The following is a 19,388-nucleotide window of genomic DNA, read 5'->3' on the forward strand; positions in this document are numbered from 1 at the left end:
GGCAGGAAGTAGGGAGGCGGTAGCCAGCCAGGCCGAGCACCATTGGAAAGGGCGCTGGTGGGATGACCGCAATACCTGGAGCTCCCATTGGTTAATCAGGTATGGGTTCCGCCTTCTTTCTTTTTAATACTTTCTATTGGGTGGCTGTAGGAAAGAGCGCATTCTGGGAATTGTAGTCTCCATAGGAAAAGAGCTGCTGGGTCAGCGTGGTGAATGTCGGTAGCTCTAGAGGAGATGAACGTGAAACGGACGGCTGAGCCCACCCCGGGCGGGACGGGGAAAAAGAGAAAGAAGGAGGTGATGGTGGAGTTTTCGGGTGCTGTCACGGAGGAAATCTTGAAAAAGCAGGTGGCTGAGGCCTGGAGCCGCAGGACGCCGTTCAGTCACGGTAACCTGCTGCTGCGAAGTGGGGGCCGCCGCGCGATGTCGGGGGGCCCTTTGAAAGTCCCGGCACTCGTGCGGAGCCCGGGGGCAGCGGGAACACGAGGATAGAGGCTCTTGGAGGGAGTATGGCTTTGGCCACCTCCGACCCTCCTGCCAGGCCTCCTGCCCGCTTTCATTCCAAGTTCGGTTTGGATTTAGAAACCCGAAAATAGGAAGAAATGTAGGCCAGGGAGTTTGGGGGGTAGAAGGCGTGAACTTCATAGCTGACTTCTGGATTCAAGGATAATTGAGTTTGAATTCTCTCCACTGGCCCTTGTCAGTGGGTGTTACTTTTTAGTTACTTCAGTTCCCTCCTATGTAAAATGGGATAGCCAATAGTATTTAACTCGGAAAGATGCTGAATGAGATTAATAAAGCAGTGCACGTACCTATGCATCAATAAATGGCTCCCTGAGGAGAGACCAGTAAACACTTGGACTCATACTTGGGTGGCCTCAGTGACGTGTTTCTCTGAAGATAACGCTCAGTTGTGCCTTGATAGTGTAGCCAGAGTATGAGAGCTGGTAAGTATCCGTCACCTGAGCGTACCTGATTTCTTACGTGCCTATAGTTCGACTACACGACCTATGAAAGTTAACGTGTGTTGCCCAAAGGAGGAGCCTTGAACGATTCCAAGCTCAGCTTCACATGTCACCTTAGAGGACACAATGTCCGCTCCCTGCGCCACGCTTTCCCTTCTCAAGTTTGCCGTGATTTTTGTTTCAGTGAAGTGCTTTGAAGAGGTGAGTCCCGGGGGCTCTGGATGCCCCTCAACAGCGATGGCCCCGGCAGTAGGCAGCTGCCTGGGTTGCCTTGCACCCAGGCAAATGTTCCGCTGCTGGGAGAAGAGCAGCCGTAGCTGGTTGGCATCCTGGGCCTGGTTCGTGCCAACCCCGTTATTAACTATACCGGGATGCCAGCATAGTTGGAAAAGAAAAAAGAAGGCGACAGCTCCGTGTTTAAAGTGCGAGCTGTGTACACTCAGGAGCTTCTCAGTTTCCTCCTCGGCAGGAGGGCGCGCTAACGTCTGCCTTAGTGGCGTGGAGAAGATTGAATGAGATAGTGCATGTGGAGCCGATAGCTGTGCCCGGCCCTTGGTGGGTGCCCGTGGTGATCGTCGGAAGGGGTGCACGATCTAACCCACCAGAGGCAGTGGGTGAAATGTGGAAAGAGAAGTCAAGGAATTCAAAGGGGTTATGCCGAACTGATTTTTTTTTTTTTAAAAGAAAAAACGAAGTATGTATGTAGTAACAGCCTGAGCCAGTCACTTAGGAAAGAAAAAGGGTTGAATTGCCAGCCAGTATTGCACTTCTCATTTTTAATATGCTACTCACATTTTCAGTTTGGGGAGAAATAGTTTAAGACTCTAAAGGACCTTCAATTCAACATGTAAACATTAAATTGACCCCCCACCCCCACCCAAGAGCAGGAACCGTAGGTTACTGATAGCACATGTACTCATCTTCAGGCCTGATATTTTACACACAGTATCTTAAAAAAAGGAATACTGGGTGGGTAAAGAAAAAAGGGAGGAGCTTATCATTCTTCCCCCAAATCTTAGACTTTAGGTACTAGGTTGCCAAAACCATGACCATGGCCTTTTATATTCTCTGGGCTGTGCTACTCAGGGGCCAAAAAAAGCCATGTTTTCTTTCCCACAGAAGCCATTGTCATGGACATGGACCCCTTTCTTCACTGCGTGATCCCAAACTTCATCCCAAGCCCAAACTTCTTGGAAGGGCTTCAGAAGGAACTTTTGAACTTGGACTTCCATGAGAAGTATAATGATTTATATAAGTTCCAGCAGGTATTTATGCCCCTCTCCATTCGTTCTTCCACTTCAGAAATGTATTATTTGTACAGTCACTCAGTACCTTTAGACTTGAGGTTTTAGATGGGGTTTGCCTTGGAGGGTGCTTGCCTTGATGTTATTGAGAGCACTCATTCATTTAACATAAGCTTACTGAGTGTTAACTGCGTTAGGTGTCATAATGATTGTACGGGAGCCTCTGCCAGTTCCCTCCCTGTAAAACTTCAAAACCTAAAATAATAGAGGTGATAGTGACAGTGACAGTCAGGAAAAGGAGTAAGCCAGCACATGAGCACATCATAAACAGAGGGGTGAAGTGCATTTGGGGGTGGTATACCGAGGAGAGTTGTACATTGGAAGATAGTAACCATTTAAATGTTCACGTTCATGGCTTTGCTTGGTGGCTTGATGTATTGCAACAAGCTATTCATTCAGGGTGTCCTGTGTTGTACACTTGCAAATGATGAAAAGGATAACCTTGTTACATTTTATCTCAATGTGGAAAAATGTAAGTGGGACCATGTTATTCCTTTGCTCAAAAACTCCAGTGGTTCCAGGTATTTTTAAGTAAAACCCAGAGTACTTAGCTCAGCCCTGAGGCCCCCACTGCCTCTCTCGCCACATCTCCTGCTGCTCTCCCACTCACTCTCTGCTCTAACCACACAGTCTCCTTGCGATTTCCTGAACTGGCCAAGCACGCTTCACCTTCGGGGTGTTGACCCCTCTTTGCCAGTCCTTTGTCACACTTCGCAACCTCCTTCAAGTCTTCACTTCACTTCAGTGAAGTCCAGCGTGGCCAACTGATTTCTAAGGGCAAACCCTTCCTCTCTCAGCACTTCTAGCCCCTCTGGCCCTGCTGTGTTTTCCTGTGCCTTTATCACCTTAATTTATCCTAACCGACTTTTTATGTTTGTGGTCTGTCTCCCTCAACAAGAATGCAAGCTCCCCTGGAATAACTCCTTAAGTGTTTGTTGAATGAATGAGGTCCAGAGCAGCTGAGTGACTTGCCTGAGTCACAGAGCTGCCAAGAGGGCCGTGCCTCAAACCAGGCACTTTGGCTCCAGAGTCCAGGCCTGGTAACCGCAGCACCAGACTGCCGGAGTACTCACATCACTGCTCTCCTGTGTGTGTCTCGTGTGTGACGGAAGTCCTGTTTTCTCTTTTCATGGCCAAGTCTGATGATCTGAAGAAGAGAAGAGAGCCTCACATCTGTGCTTTAAGGTAAAGAAGTAATCATATTTTTGGGGTGCCTAATATCTGCCAGGCTGACTAGTAAATGCGTTCAATGTTATGTCATACACTCACTGTTCACGTGATTGGCCCATTTTGTGGAGGAGGAGACAGACTCTGAGAAATTAAGTAACTTCTTCAAGGCCTCCTAGGTAACAATCAAGGGAGCTTGGATACAAACCCAAATCTGTCTGATTCCAGGGCCCAGATTCTCAATGATGAAATGTTCAACAGTGTTAGTAATCACAGAAACAAACTGACACTGAGTATCGTTCTTCACCTAGTAGGTTGGCCAGTGTCAAAATCAACAATTCCAGGGTCCTCAGAAGTGTAGAGACCTTTATACACTGCTGCAGTCCTTCTCAGAGGCTGATGTCGAAAGATGCATCAAAACCCTTAAATAAGGCTTAGCTTTTTGTAGTGGGATTCCACTTACAAGAATTTATCCTAAGAAAATAATTCAGGTTGTGCTCTGAGAATATTAGTCCTACACTGTGGAAGTTGAAAGTGAGGCACACTCTTGGGGATGGATCTCTTGAATAAACCGCAACCTCCAGGAAGAAACAGTTGTGGCGTAGACCGAAACGTAGCCCAGCCTATGGCATGACAAGTTATCTTGTTTGCGTTTCTAGGAAAATTCTGTTTGAAGGTTTCCGGGCTTGGCTTTCTGACATTTCCAAGATTGACCTGGAGTCTACCATTGACATGTCCTGTGCTAAATATGAGTTCTCAGGTGAGGAAGACACAGCCCTGATGTCTGCGAGATGTAACGGCTTTACGTAAACAGTGCTGGAAAGATGGTGTCAGCGTATCAAAATCCTAGACCGTGTCCCTGTGTGACATCAGGGTCTTAATAAGGAAGATCTGACCAGCTCGTGTGCAGAAATGCCCGTCGCATTGGACGGTACAGGGCAGTGCTTCTCTTTGGGAATATGATGAAAGCTATGGACCGTATTTTCAGGAAAGTGCTGATAATGCACGTACACACCAACTCGCCATATAACATCGGGAAATCCGGAGGTGATGTGTAAGCCCTCTTCTTAGACTTCTCAGGGAACAAACATCTTCCTTATGTCAATTGTTTTGTTTTTTATTTTGAAGGTAGCAAGTGAATATACTCTCAAGGGAAAAAATTCAGACAACGTAGAAATACACGGTATAATCCTTGATAGTCCCCTTCACCTGCTCCTTGCCCCTCCCCTTTCTCTTCAGGGGTATCCGTTGTCACCAGTTTGGGTGCATCCTCCCAGTTCCCCTTCTGAGCACATATGTGTCTTTTTGAAAACATGTTGGGTGTTCTGCCTGGAAGGGAAAGTGTTGTGTTTTGTTTTGATTTAGGTTTAACTCCTGTCCGGGAAGTTTTCCTCAGTGACAACTTTTTGAGAATAACTTAGTGATAGACATGAAGAGTCACATCCTATGCCCTTTTTTAACTTTATTTTTTCTTGTTAATTTGAAGTAATTTCAAACTTACAGAGAAGTGGCGCATACAGCACAAATCTTTTTTTTTTTTTTCTGTTGTACTTGAAAGTAGGCCATGGTTGTGGTGCTCCGTGACCCTGAATAACTTCAGTAATTCATGCAACAAGGACATTCTCCTACATCACAGTAATAAACCATAAAATCAGAAAATTAAGATTGATACGTTGTTCCCGCCTAATCCACAGGCTCCATTCAGTTCCATCCTTTGGTCCCTTGCAGCAGGGGGTGCAGTCCGGGACTGCACTTGTCACGTCCCCTTGTCTCCCTCCGTCTGGAACCGTTCCCCCAGCCCCCCTGACTTGCTTGATCTCCATGCTGCTGAAGGTTGGCAGACAAGTTGTCCTGTAAAACGTGCCTGAGTTTGGGCTTGTCTGGCGCCTCCTCATGGCGAGAGCCGAGCCATGCGTTTTTGGCAGGAACACTGCGGAACTCTGTGTTCTTTCCCTGCGTCCTATCAAGCGGCACACGGTTTCCGTGTGTTACTAACTTTGATCACTTCATGACGGCAGTGGCTGGAGTCACTTTTCCACTGGAAACTTGCCCTTTTCTGTCTGACTGCAAGTTAACTTTTGTGGGGAGATAGTAAGATGATACAGATTTCCCGTTCCCCATCAAACTTTCGTTCACTTCGTTTAGCGCCCACTGATACTCCCTGCTGAGTTACTGCTGCGCAGGTTGCCAAATGGTGACGTTTGCAATCAAATCGTTTCTTCTCCATATTAGCTGTCGTTCTGCTGTGGAGACAACCTTTTCCTCTCCCCGTTCATTTATTTATTTACTCATTTATGTCAGTGTGGGTTTATGGGTTAGTGTTTATGGAATAGGGAGTTATCGGTTGCTGTCATTTTATTGATGCTCGTATTGTCCCTGATTTGGTCAAGGGGGACCCCTTAAACTGGCTTCTGTGTCCTTTAGTTGTGTCCCCATAATTCACCTGTATCGTACTTTCTGACAAAACAAGATTGTTCAGGTTTATTATGCATTTTCTGTGCTCTAGACTTAGAGTTGGCCGTTGTTCCAGAGAACCCTGGCTCCTTTGAGTGAAGAATGGTACTTAAAAGCAAGGTCTCCTGGACTCAAGGTGTTTTTGCTATTAGGGTGTCACTGGTCCAGACCCTTTCAGTGGAAGGAGGTAGCACGTGTACGTGTGCATGCATGCGTTTGCGTGTGTGCGCTTCTACATCTGTATTTGTATCTAGGTGTCTGGGTGAGAGTCCATGTGGTCACATATGTATATGGGAAACTGCATTCCCATTGATTCCTCCAGTTCCAGTTCAGCACCATGGGGTCCATTCTAAGTTCTCCTTTTCCATATTTGCAATTCCCTTCTTTGACGGTGAGAAGCCTGGGTTCCATTAGCTTCACTGTATTCATGTATCAAAACCACCCCTGCATTGATGTGCATCCCGGCCCGTGGGATCCGTGTGCTGTGGCAGCAATGGACAGATTCACACGGACTACAGAAATCCTGTGGAGAAATAGGGACGGCATGGCCACTCTCTAAGTGAGAGAGGGCAAGAGGGCCAGAGAGAGAGCCCAAGAGAGCCTGACCCCTGCCTGGACAGGCTTTTATTGCCTTTCTGGGCACATTACATCAGGGATGGTCCTCATTTACTATGCACAGGTTCACTGTAGGTGATTACCTTTTACAGACAACAAAGGAAAGAATGCTGCTAATTACTTAAAAGAGAAGGATGTTACAACTCAAGGGGGAAAGTGGTTGAACTGATTGCACTCCATACTTGGGAGGTTTAGCAGAGACTTTAGGAAGTTAAAGATACTCAGTAAACATTTGCTGTCTTTCAGGGTGAGGGAGTTTTAGCAAGAGCAAGTCCCTTAGCAGCCTAGGTACAATGCCAGCCTGATTCCCCACAGTAGAACCTGTCTGTAGGCGTGGGTCCTGTGTGCTGGACCTCGCACCCATTGGCTTTTCTGAGTGGGAGCTGGGCTACATTTCCCACACATGGAACAGGTCCCTGTACTGCATGTGTGAACAATCTCAGTTCACCGTAGCATCCCTTCCTCTCCCACCCTGCACGTCTCCTACCTCGCCCAGCCCCACCTCATGGGTGTTAGAATTTTAACTCAAGAAATTAATGGGAACAGGTACAACAAGTTCTTTGTGCAGTGATGTCCATTAAAACAGTCTTTCTTAATAGACGAGAAATGGAAACAGCATAGGGGATTGATTAAAGGGAGATAATTCATAACCCGTATGGTAGAATAACTATGCGGCTGTTAAAAGAGACGACAGGTATGTGCATTGATATGGAAAGACACTTGCCATGTAATAAGACGTTAAAAAACAGGCCACCAAACAACCGCCGGAGGGTAGCATTTTTCTTTTCAAAAGCAAATACATGTGTGTAGAACAAGTATTAGAATAAATAGGGGAAAATGTTGTTAGCAGGCATCCCCGGGTCTAACCACGTAGGTGCTCCCCAGTGTCCGTAGGGTTGACAGTTTTCATAGCTGGAGGAGCTGACAGGACAGGTGGGTGTCAGAGGGGCTGGGGCAGACGCAGGGCCCACCCCCTGTGGCTCCTCGCCTGCGCAGGTGCCTGAGGCTGTGCGTTAACCTTGCAGATGCCCTGCTGTGCCACGACGATGAGCTGGAGGGGCGCCGGATCGCCTTCATCCTTTACCTGGTTCCCCCCTGGGACGGGAGCTTGGGCGGCACGCTGGACCTGTACGACGTTGATGGTAAGGCACCCGCTTGCTCTCCGACTCCCACGGCCGCTCCCCAGTCCACAGGCACAGTGTCCGCGCTCCTCCGTGGAGACGGGGCCGCCGCTGCAGTGGCTGCGGCAGGTGGGCCTGATGCCCGCCCTGACAGCCGGCGGTCCGCGTGGCACTGGAGGTAATGGTTACTCCGGGGGTAAGGGGAGGAGTGGTCAGACCTGGCTTCTGACCACCGACCATGGAAGGGTAGTGGCGTGTACAGCTGCCCGTGGCTGTGAATCTGCCAGGACCAGTCCATTTGACAGAAGGTCAGGGGTCTTTATTGTAATGACTGACCCCAGAGGTTGACGAGCAGAAACTTTCGGCCCTCGCCCAATAGTAGATAGGTAGTTACCAGAACAGGCGTCCCCTGGCAGAACCAGCAAGTCTGAGCCAAACAGCTGGCCAGGGTGGTATTTGGGGATCTTTTGGGATCGGAAAGGTACACCTGGGTACCCTTAGAAATCTGAGGGCCGTCAAGGTGACACGGGGTGGCCTGGAGGCGGTGAAGGGTCGTGAAATCATGTTCACGGACGTGTCCTCTCCTGGTACAGAACACTTCCAGCCGAAGCAGATCGTCAAGTCTCTTATCCCTTCATGGAACACACTGGTTTTCTTCGAAGTGTCTCCCGTGTCCTTTCACCAGGTAAAGACTCCGAGCCATGGCACGTAGCGCACTAGGAATCAGGCCTGTAGTGGCCCATTGTCTAAATGTGACAGCTTCCCGTTGGACTGCCCCGGCCTGATTGTTTTCACACCTGACGTGAAGGATGCCGAAGTCTGTGCGCCTTGGCTGGTCGTCTTCCTCCTCATTCTTGGCGCTGATGCACCGCTGGTCTTGTCCTTTCAGGTGTCCGAAGTCCTGTCTGAAGAAAAGTCGCGTCTGTCTATAAGCGGCTGGTTTCACGGTCCCTCACTGACCAGGCCCCCTACCTACTTTGAACCTCCCGTCCCTCGGAGCCCTCACATCCCGCAAGACGTAAGGATGAGTTCCTGCCGCTGGGCTCTCGTCCCGGCCGCTGTAACCTAGTGTGTGTTTCTGTGGCTCTGGAAGTGGCTGTTCCTGGTAACGAAGTTAGACGTGGAGCTTGCCCTTCCACTTTTCTTAGATAAAGTGTGGACAGTGTCCTCCTCAGGGAGTTTCCCTGCCCTGTGTTTAACAAGGAGACAATTATAAACTGAGGATTTGCATGTCTTATGTTACTACTGTGAAATGATGTCAGAACGAAAGCAGTAGGATTTATTCACTCACCTTTTCCATCTGCTGCTTCTTTGTAAGCATGAAATTTTATATGAGTGGATCAACCCTACTTATCTGGACATGGATCACCAAATTCAAATTCAAGAAGAGTTTGAGGAACAGTCTGAAATTCTCCTAAAGGATTTCCTTGAGGTAGGTCCACACCTCCTGTCTGGTGTACCCTGTTTGGCACGCAGCCTTGCTCCTTGGGCGGGTGAAGAGGCATCACCAAGGGAGTTTTTGTTCCTGGTTAGAATGTTTATGTCACCCTCCACTTCAAATGAAATACAGAAATGATGTTAACAGCTAACAGTGGTATCAATTGCATGCTCACTAGGTTGAGTCCCTTTGGTATTCCCCAGGTGTCTAGAATCTTAATATCTCTCTCTCTCTCTCTCTCTCTCTCTCTCTCTCTCTCTCTCTCACACACATACACACACACACACACACACGTTTCTATACTGAGAGGGAGTTGTGTGTCGTTTCCCTCCTATTCATTTGATGAATCTGGTGCGTACTATTACTTTCAGTGATGGGCAGATTGCCAGTTGACCAGCACCTGTTGATGAATGTTTGATGGTGATGAGGCAGCACTTTATAGAGGGGAGAGAGCCAGACCGGAAGTCAGAGACCTGTGTTCATGTCCTGGCTCTGTGATTTCACGAGCCCGACCAGATCGCTCAGTCTGTCTGAGCTTTCGCGCTGCCCTGTCCATCTTGAAGAGTCGCGCAGGCTGAACGAACCCATGCACTGGGGTGGTGCCTCGCACCTGACCCTGAGTCCCATGGAATCACGGTCCCAAAGCTGTTCCTTCATGAAAAAAAGGTTGACAGACAGTACATACTGTCTCTCTCTCTCTCTCTGTCTCTCTCTGTCTCTGTCTCTGTCCCTCTCAGAATTTTATAGCTGACATTAGCATATTAAGGAATTTCAGAAGTATTGCAGAACGTAAACTTGTTTAACCCTGTTGAATTCAGCTTGACCAAACCATGCTCTGGGACACTTTGCTCCTTACAGCTGACAGGCCCACTGTTTCCAGAACACCCCTTGGGCAGCTACATTACGCAAGTACACAGCAGGCCTCCTGGGGAGACTGTTCCAGCAGGTTAATCAGCTTCTTGGGCTGAACCTGATGTTTTAAAATCACAGCGTTGACCAAATGAAGGGACTGAGCCAGGGCCTGGAGAATTCACGTTGCCACACCGGTTCTCGCTGTGATGGCTGTGACTGTTTGCAGTTTGATTTTCCCCCTCACATCTTCTGAATTAAGGCGTCTGTATCATGATCCTCATTTTATAAATGAAGGAATTTGAGAGGTTGAGCAATTTGACATAAGACAAACAGCTACTTAAGGAAGTGGCTGAGATTGGCACTTAGGTCTCTTGGCTAAAGCGTGCCGACGATTTCTCCCGTCTTTGCTCTGGCTTCACCGCCCAGGACTGGGGAGTTGCTGTGTGAAAGGGGGGAGAGCCCACCGACCCCTGCAGGAGTCAGCCGAGATTCTGCGGAGCTGCTGCACCTGCGAGACCAGTGTGGGGTCCCAGGGAGATCTGCTGACTGCTTCTTTATTTGCTCATTTTCCAGCCTGAGAAATTTGCAGAGGTCTGCGAGGCTTTGGAGAAAGGAGGTGTGAGGTGGAGCAGCCGAGGTCCCCCTAACAAAAGGTAGAACCCGTCATCCAAGACGTTCACTTCTGCATTTGGCACCTGCCCATGTGTCTACAAGGCTCAGCCCCAGTAATGGGACATTTGCCCTAGCCGTGTCTGGTGCCCAGGGACACCCAGTAGCAGGCCCGGCCGGGACCTCACTGCTGTGACAATGTGTGCTTTCGTAAGCTCTGCCAGGCACCAGGGGGAGAGGCGCAGCACCGACAACCACCTTGCTTCCGTGAGTAATTTCACGTCTGCGGCGCTCATGGGAACTGCCATTGCTGCTTTCCAGGTTTTACGAGAAAGCCGAGGAGAGCACGCTCCCCGGCGTACTGAGAGACTGCATGACGTTATTCCGCTCCGAGGCACTGTTCTTGCTGCTGTCCAACTTCACAGGCCTCCGGCTTCACTTCTTGGCCCCTTCTGAAGAAGGTGGGATGGAGGACACAAAAGAGGACGAAGCGGCCTCTGCTCCAGACAGCACCGACGAAGGGACAAGCTGTAGCTCCTCCGAGCCACAGGAGAGTCAGGCGGCCATCAGCAGCAGCAGCCAGCGGGGCAGTGAACGGACAGACCCAGAGCCAGAGGAAAACGAAGCCGAGAAAGGTAAGCTGCGGTTACGGCTTGTCCCGGTCTCCATTACGCACTCACCATTCAGTCATTTACTCCATGAGTACTTCTCAAGCACCTACTGTCTGCTAGGTCCTGTTCCAGGAGCTGTAGAACGAAACAGACGAGGCCCCTGCTGTCCTTGAGCTTACACTCTAAAAGGAGAGGACGGATAAATGCATACACCAACAACTAGAAATGTCAAATAATGACAAACGCTACGCAGATCACTCCATAGGGTCTTGTGCTGAGGAATGGTTGGTTGCATGGCCTCTTAGGTGGATGGGTGTCTGGAAAAGCTGTCAGCTAAACTTGCACCTGAGTGACAGGAAGGATCTGCGGGAAGAGCATCCCAGGTGGGGGGACAGCTGGTACATCTTATCAGCGCAGACAGTGGGGAGAGATGGGACTGGCCTTGGCTAAAATTACTCTAAGACCCAAGACCATTGAGGAGAGGAAGGTGTGCGGCTTATTTCTGCCAAGGACAAATAATAGGCTCAGAAAAACTGGCTGGAGTCTGGACATATAGGGAGAAGGACATTATTAAAAATAGAGGAAAGAAAAACATAAGAAATTTAAGACGTAACACTTCTGCTCCAGACAGAAGCGGAAATTCTGTGGAAATTTTGGCCCCGTTAACTGAGTGGCTACAAATTCAGCGCGAATGTTACAGCTCGTACAAAATGAAACCAGCCGTCTGTTCCCTGCTCCCATTCTGATTTCTTGAGAAGGAAACTTCGCATTAAAAGAGCAAAGATAAGGAGGGGAGTCCCAAGGAAACAAGACCAGCGGTGTGGGGCAGATGCCACCACAGACGTGTGACTTCTGTTCTGCAGGCTCCCATCCCAACCGGCCTGCCACTCTAGCCCCCAAGATATTTAGAAAAGCCAAAGGATTTCTCCACTTCTCTTCCGTCTTGGTTTCGTTTTTATGGGAGTCTGCAACTTGGAAGAAAATTTATACGAGCTACCAAAAGATGCGTTGTTCTGTGATTGAGCATCTCCTGCATGCAGGGCTGTGCCGCAGCAAGTGGGGAGCGCAGAGTAAATGAGAGGAGCCGCCGTTTCCAAAGAGTGCTGTCGTAAAGCAAAGCTCCAGAGTCGCTGAGGCAACTCCAGCAGTGCTAATGTTGGCACAGCCACGGCACGTGGTAGGGTGTCCGGACCTGCCAGTTTGAAGGTGTTGCTTTTTAAGATATATATACAAATGGCATTGATTTCAGAATGTTTTGAAAACCAGCAGTTGTCATTCCCTTGCAAAATCGCAGTGCAGTCAAGGTTATTTTAATGTTTTTCTGACCTCCTATTATTTTTTCTTAGAATCAAGTATTCCCACATGCCAGGGGGAGCTGAGGCGCTGGAGGACTGGCCACTACACTTTAATCCATGACAACGGCAAGACTGAGCTTGCCCTGGATGTAATTCTCTACTGTGGCTGTGAAGGTAGGACGGGGGTAGGAAGCGGTGAATTGTTTCCTCGAGGGGCGGTCTCTCCTGCGTGCCCCTCTCCGGCTGAGCCAGTCCAGAAGTCCTTGCCATGTCCGGGGTCTCAGACCGCAGGGGCTCGGTGTGGGAGGGGTCTTAGGGGTTGTGAGTTTCAGTCTCCCAACTCAGCGTGGGATTCCTGTGTGTACCTAGGGTATGGGAGATGGCCCGAACCATAATTCCCCTCCAAGGCCTCCCCCCACCACAGTCTACAGCTTTTGCGTAATTGTCCTTAAATTTTACACTTAATTCTTAGTTCTCAGTTCTTATTTAACGAGGACTGAATGGTGAATTCAGGCTCTAAGTCATGGCGTTGGTTACTGCTGAACTCCCACGTTCCCCTCCCCCACCCCCCAACCCCATTCACGCAGCAAGGGATCAGTGATTCCAGCTGGTGACTGTGATTAGTGTTTGCAGTCCCCGCCCTCTGAATGCTGCTTTCCCCTTGTAAGGCTGGGAGCCCGAATTCGGCGGCTTTACCTCCTACATTGCCAAAGGTGAAGACGAAGAGGTAAGTTGCTTCTGATAGCAAACTATTTTTTTAGTTTTGAGGATGCTTTCATTCTTCAAAAAACCAGTTTTTATGGCCTCTACCTGTGTCTTTAACTGGTAAATCCACATTGGTCTGCCTGGCAGTGGTCTGATTTCTAGTAGAAAGTACTCAGCATGGAATAAAGAAGCTAGATGATTACTAAGCATTTATTTAGTCTACCCTGAGAGATTCCAAATAACGTAAGAGTCACATGGTACACTCCCATTAATCTTCAACGTAATGAGAAAGAAACGCGTTAGGTAAAACCTGTCTGGGCAAGTTCAGGAGTGGGGTTTGCTGGAAGAGGCCTTGGCAGCCATGGCGACAGCTCTTCTAGTGGAGGCTCCACGGAAACCGTCTGCTCGGTGATGAATCGTTGAAGCAGAGAGCTGAGAATAAGCTCTGTGTTCTGATGTGTCCTTGGATTTGCCTGTTTCAGCTGCTAACCGTGAATCCAGAAAACAATTCTTTGGCGTTGGTCTACAGAGATAGAGAGACTCTTAAATTTGTCAAGCACATCAACCACCGGAGCCTAGAACAAAAGAAAACCTTCCCCAACAGAACAGGTTTCTGGGACTTCTCCTTCGTCTATTACGAGTGACAGGGCTGGGCACAGCTGGGAGAAAGAGACCCTCCGTTAGTACTGGGGAGTCTGGGAGAGCTGGGCGTGGAGCAGAGGAGAGCTGCAGGTGACGGGGCTGACCCGTTCCTAGAACCACGCGTGGTTGTGCCTGAGTAGGACTCCCAGAGATTGTCCTCAGTCTGGACCTTGGGCTTGGAGGTGTATCTGTGCTTCTCTCTTGATTCAAAAAAGGTTCCTTTTTCTTTAACATTCGGTTCTTCCTTTTCCAGATTGACTTCTCCAGTGATTTAAAAATGTGGGGTGTTTTGTAAAACGTTCATGACATAAACTTACCATTTTAACCACTTACAGTGTACAGTTCATGGGCACAGAGCACAATCGCATTGTTGTGCAGCCTTCACCACCGCCCATCTCCAGAACTTTCCGTCCTCCCAGACTGCAGCTCCGTCCCGTTCCCCTCTGCCAGCCCCCAGCAACCACCATGCTCCTCTCTGTCTCTGAATCTGCTACTCATACTCCTCACGTAAATGGACTAATACAGTATTTGTCTTTTTGTGTTTCACTTAGCATAAAATTTTCAAGATGCATCCACGAGTCCAGTGCTTTTTCTTTTACTCATAAATGACTGCAGATCCTGCTCTTCCTAGTGACACAGGTTTAGAAAACTACAGAGCTTTCGTCCTGTTCTGGGCCCCTTACGCTTCCACTGCCTGCGGCTTTGTTCCGCTCTGACCTTCCCGGGACATGCACCAACTCTGTTCTGTTGTTTGCGTTTAACGGAAGGAAATGAGTTTTCTTCTAGGTTAATGGTTCCCTCAGTTTTTTTTTAATCCTCACCCAAGGATATGTTTGTTGATTTTAGAGAAGAAGGAAGAAAGAGAGAAACATTGATCAGTTGCCTTCTGTAGACACTTCTACTGGGGATCAAACTTGCAACCTAGGCCTGTGCCCTCACTGGGAATTGAACCCACAACCTTTAGGTGTATGAGACAGTGCTCCAACCAACTGAGCCACCAAGCCAGGGCTCATCAATTATTTGATTTTGCACCCCAGTCAGTAGAAATTGTTTTAACATGTGTGCCCATTACATGGATATTTATCTATACATTTTACACATGCACTAATATTCAGTATTGTTATAAAACAAACACTGATTTTTAAAGGGTCTACTGTTAGCTTCCTACACTCACAGTACTGGATGATTTCACAGGGGTACAATTTTGGAGACCACAGTTTTTAAACCATAGTATAGTGACAGGTGAGATTACAGCCACTCTGTTAACTAATGATTTACATTGCAAAGCTTGCCTTTTACGTTCCTGCCAGCTGCAACAGCCATCCCTAAATTACTTCCATTCACTTACTTCGCGATGTGTTTTCCCGAGTGGGAGAGATTGGGGTTGAGGTTCTAGTTAGGCCCCGTGGTGGCAGAACCCCTGGAAGGCCCAAGGGAAAGTGCTGGGCAGGCGAGACCGTGGTGTGTGCCAAGCTCGCAGCGTAGTTTACATTCCCGGCCCTAGGTGACATCTAAGAGGCCACCCAGCTTTGCCAGCTCAGGAGCGCTGAGGCGGAATCCTGGCACACTTCCCAAGTGCTAAAATGTGCTCATTCATTTCTCTGTGATCTCAGTGTGTCCGTGATCTGTCCACACAGCAGAATCCCCCGCACACCACAAAAAGGAGCTCGCTGCCGAGGAGGGTGGGCCCCGGAGAGCCAGACCCGCTGTTGCTGGGAGCCCCGTTGCCTGCAGCAGCACCTCTTAGACTGTGGGGGCGCTGCAGTGCAGAGGCCACTCTGTGCACACAAGGTCCCCAGCCGTCAGAAGTGGCTTTTCCTTAGTACTTCATTCTTCATCTCGGCTGGAGCCAGTGTTGACAACTAGGTGGCAAAGAGGAGTTAAGCATTCAGTTTTTCTACTTCTTCCAGATAAAAACTGTGGTGTTCACCCAGATAACATATGGCCTCTTCTCTCTTGATGCTTAGTAGTGAGCCTCAGGTTCTTAATAATTCCTTTTAGTAAAGGAAGACTGTTTTCCTCAAAGAGAATAGCTTTATGTGGTTTTCAGATTATATAAATAATACACGTTCATTGTAAAGAATTAAAGCAACATGTAAAAATAGAAAGTAACGGTCCCCGGGAATCCCACCATCCGTGACGACCACCGTGTGTGCTGTGTCAGCCTGGCCGGACTGGACTGCACCTCCCAGAATTCCCTCCCCCGTGTTCCAGTCAGAGAGAGCCGCACATTCTTGGGCAAGATCTGGAGGGCGGGAGTGAAGCAACTGTCATTGGAGCTCACACACGTTTTCACGAATCTACTGGCTTCACTAGGTGGTGTCTGCGAGCATCGGGGAGATCCACTTCCTGTGCATCATCCTTCAGCTTCTCTGATGAAGGGTCTCCGTTTCTGCAGGATGCCCACAACATCAAGGTCAGGATTCAGAAAGGACACAGATAACATGTCCTCATGGGCTCCAGCCCATCCCGTAAGTTCCAGCTTGTTCTGGTCCTTCCTGCTTTTCCATCCTTTCCAACTGCCTGTCCCGTGGGCTTCTAGGTCCAGTACCAGACAGTGCAGCCTTAAAGAGGCCACTTTGGCACTTCCTGTGGATTGCATAAGGTCAAGTCCCCAAACCAAATCCTCCTGATAAGTTACCCGTGATGGAAATTAGGGACATTTTCATAAAGTTATTTTGAGAGCATGTTAGCATTTCTGTTAAGAGGGAAAAAAATAAGGAAGAACCCTATGAATAATCTAATTGCAGTCCGTCATCTGAAAGATGTAGAAAATGAAGCCTAGAAGAGAAAGAGGCTGTTAGGTTTGGAACCTGGCTTTTCCACTGCTTATTGATTGTCCCCCAAATTCCACTGAATATGGCGGCTCCTTTCCCGCAGAATACCAGCAAATACCAACACCCGAGCTGTCTCTCCCAGATAGGTCATTACCCAACAAGAAGCTTTTGGCTGCAGTTATCTCTTCAATGCCATATACCTGCCACCACTCAAACCGAGTGAGAAACTACAACTCCTGTGGAAAGGGTCCTTGACAAAGTGACCCCTGAGGCTGGCTGTCCATCCTTCATGAACTACCAGAGGTGTCCAACCCGCAGCCTGCACTCAGCCCGGGATGGCTATGAATGTGACCCAACACAAAATCGTAAATGTACTTCGAGCCTTTTTTTGTTTTGTGTTGCTCATCAGTTTTTGTTAGTGTTTGTGTATTTAATGTGTGACCCAAGACAGCTCTTCTTCCGATGGGGCCCAGAGATACGAAAAGGTTGGGCACCCCTATTCCTACAAAAACAGATGATCCCCTCCGATTGCTGCAAAGTTAGTCCACAGAGACAGTTTTGAAAACTACTGAGGAGTTGTCCATGTGGTATCATTTTAGGAAAAGCAGATTTCTGCACCACACAAATAAAAAGATAACTCAGGAGCTAGAGCACATAGCGTGGGCGGGGCCAGATGGGAACAAGGCAAAACACAACACACCAGGCTGCACGGGTATCGTCTTGTACTTCAGCTTCAGAGCGGAATTGGAGACAATTTATTTCTGGGATCACAGGACTCTGCTTTGGCAGATTTGTAACTGCTAATGATAAAATCTGGAACTTTAATAATGTTAAAAATCATTCTTGTAAGCCCTCCCAGCGTTGCATAATAGTTGTGAAGTTCCTCGTTCTTTACCGACAGGCCGACTGAGGACAGAGTCCTGTGAGAGCGGCAGACGCAGTCTGTGCTGAAAGCATTCGCTCCGCACCATCGGGAGATAAAGCCACTTAAGATGCAGCCCTGCTCTCCCTGAATAGGGGATTAAGATTTATGTAAACACAGGGTGTAGTGAGGGCTAAGGATCAGACAAGGGAGAGGGAAGGCCTGAGGAAAGAGCATTGCGGCTGAGCCTTGACATCTGTGGATGGGCAGACACGGTGAGAAATCATAAAAACCATTCTCTCTAGAAATCGCTGAGCACTGGGTGGTGGTGACTGTTTAAAGGGGATGCTCAGACAAGTGACTGAAAAGCTTTCTCCCAGATATCAGAATTCTCAAGATCAGCTTTTACATGGAGGCTAATTGTTTGCTTAAAGCTTCAGCAAAGCTCAGCAACAAAACAAAGCTCACAGTGTAGCTTCCAGAAGGCACTCAGACTCTTATCGGGGTAGAAAAATAGGGAAGTACCTGATAACCAGTTTTCCTCGTCCCTAAGCTGAGCAAGGTGACTTCTAAGATAAGAAAGGTAACAGTGTTTTTTGAACATTTTCACGTCGTCCAGTCTCACTTGCGCAGGAACGCTCCAGGATGGCAGAAAGGGCCGCAACTGCTTGGTTTCACACCTGTGCATGACTCACCAAACCGAGCTCCGGGGCCCTGCAGAAAACATTCCGCCTCTCTGAGCTCAGAGATACGAAAATCAAGAGGGTCAAATTAATGTGAAAATAAATTTAGAACCTACAAATCAGGAGTATTAAACAAACATCTTGCTGCAGGTTGATCCCTTCAAGCCTTGCCCATGAATACTTTTTAGGTAAAGAAGGAAGTATTTTGGCTGAAGAGCAACAGAACGACCCTTGATTAGGTTATTAATCTGTTAGGGTCCCTTAAACGGAAAGTACAATTTAAAGCCAGCCCCAATGAGAGATTTCAGTCTCCGGGGACTGTGGATGAAACTGAAACGGACTCAACAGCAGGATTTGAGTTTTGCCAGCAGCTGTGACTCTGGCCAGTAAGGAACCCCTGCCCTTCCATTTCCTCAGCTGTGAAGCAGAGAAGACTCTTTACTACTTCAGGGATTAGAGAAAATAACACAGGATACGTGGATGTCTGGAGTTTACAGTGTGAAAATGTAAAACAAAGGTATTATGAGGCATAATCTCATTGAAATGAGGACTCCATAAAGCTCACCTTCCAGAAACAGAAGCTCTCATCCTCAGTGGCCAATCGGAGGAAACTAACCAAGTTCATCTGCCACGGAGGAAAGGCCCCTCTCCCTCAACCACTCGCGCGTGCTCTTAAGATGTGAAAATGGACTAAACCAGTCCTGAAATCTACGTTAAGGCAAAATTGTAACTCTTAGAAAAGGAGTTGCCAGCCGTTGTCACAACCTCGGCGCTCTCACCAGGCAGGCACACAGCTGGGCCGCATTTCCGGGCCTCAGCAGTCTGGTGCGGCCATGTGAGCTAATGGAACGTGAGTGGAAATGAGAGTGGGCCATTTCCAGACCACAGCCTTGAGATGCATTTCCTTTCGTGCCAACTTGGGTATGAACCACTGCAAGGCCCTAGGACCACCCTTCCCCAGCAGGGTCCCAAGTGAGAGCGGGCAGCCCGGATGCCACCAGGTGCTCCCGGGATGCAATGCGTGCGGGAGGGTCCCCGCCCCCAGCCATTTTCCCGAGGCTGAGAAAGGCTGCCCTCGAGGGTAACACAGCCTTGTGATTGCAGGGGTCCGGGTCTCCGCATGACTCCAGAGGAACCCTGATGTACTGAGGAATAAAAGTTCTTTAGGAGCTTTGAGGTCCATTTTAGCAGCTAACGTTACTCCAACCAACCAACAGATCACGTGGAACTCAACACGGTTTCCTTTCCCCCACCTTTCGGTGATTACAAAGAAGGCACACACATTGAA

At 48.6% G+C, this 19,388-nt stretch overlaps 1 protein-coding gene across 2 annotated transcripts; it reads left to right on the forward strand.

The window, feature by feature from the left end:
* The first annotated feature begins 191 nt into the window (after window positions 1-191).
* On the forward strand, window positions 192-14,349 carry OGFOD1 (2-oxoglutarate and iron dependent oxygenase domain containing 1). 2 transcript variants are annotated; one of them, XM_024551424.3, is made up of 13 exons: window positions 192-388; window positions 2,085-2,230; window positions 3,408-3,454; window positions 4,096-4,196; window positions 7,531-7,647; window positions 8,220-8,311; window positions 8,516-8,644; window positions 8,945-9,058; window positions 10,490-10,569; window positions 10,847-11,160; window positions 12,483-12,605; window positions 13,100-13,158; window positions 13,619-14,349. In XM_024551424.3, the coding sequence occupies exons 1-13, from the start codon at window positions 214-216 to the stop codon at window positions 13,778-13,780; spliced, it is 1,659 nt and encodes a 552-aa protein (XP_024407192.2). In that variant the 5' UTR covers window positions 192-213; the 3' UTR covers window positions 13,781-14,349. The 2 variants fall into 2 exon arrangements, with proteins under 2 accessions (XP_024407192.2, XP_053771815.1); XM_053915840.2 differs by lacking the exon at window positions 192-388 and adding an exon at window positions 451-1,166.
* The last annotated feature ends 5,039 nt before the right edge of the window (window positions 14,350-19,388 follow it).

The sequence above is a fragment of the Desmodus rotundus genome, chromosome 12 (genome assembly GCF_022682495.2).
Source record: "Desmodus rotundus isolate HL8 chromosome 12, HLdesRot8A.1, whole genome shotgun sequence".
Lineage (NCBI taxonomy): Eukaryota > Metazoa > Chordata > Mammalia > Chiroptera > Phyllostomidae > Desmodus > Desmodus rotundus.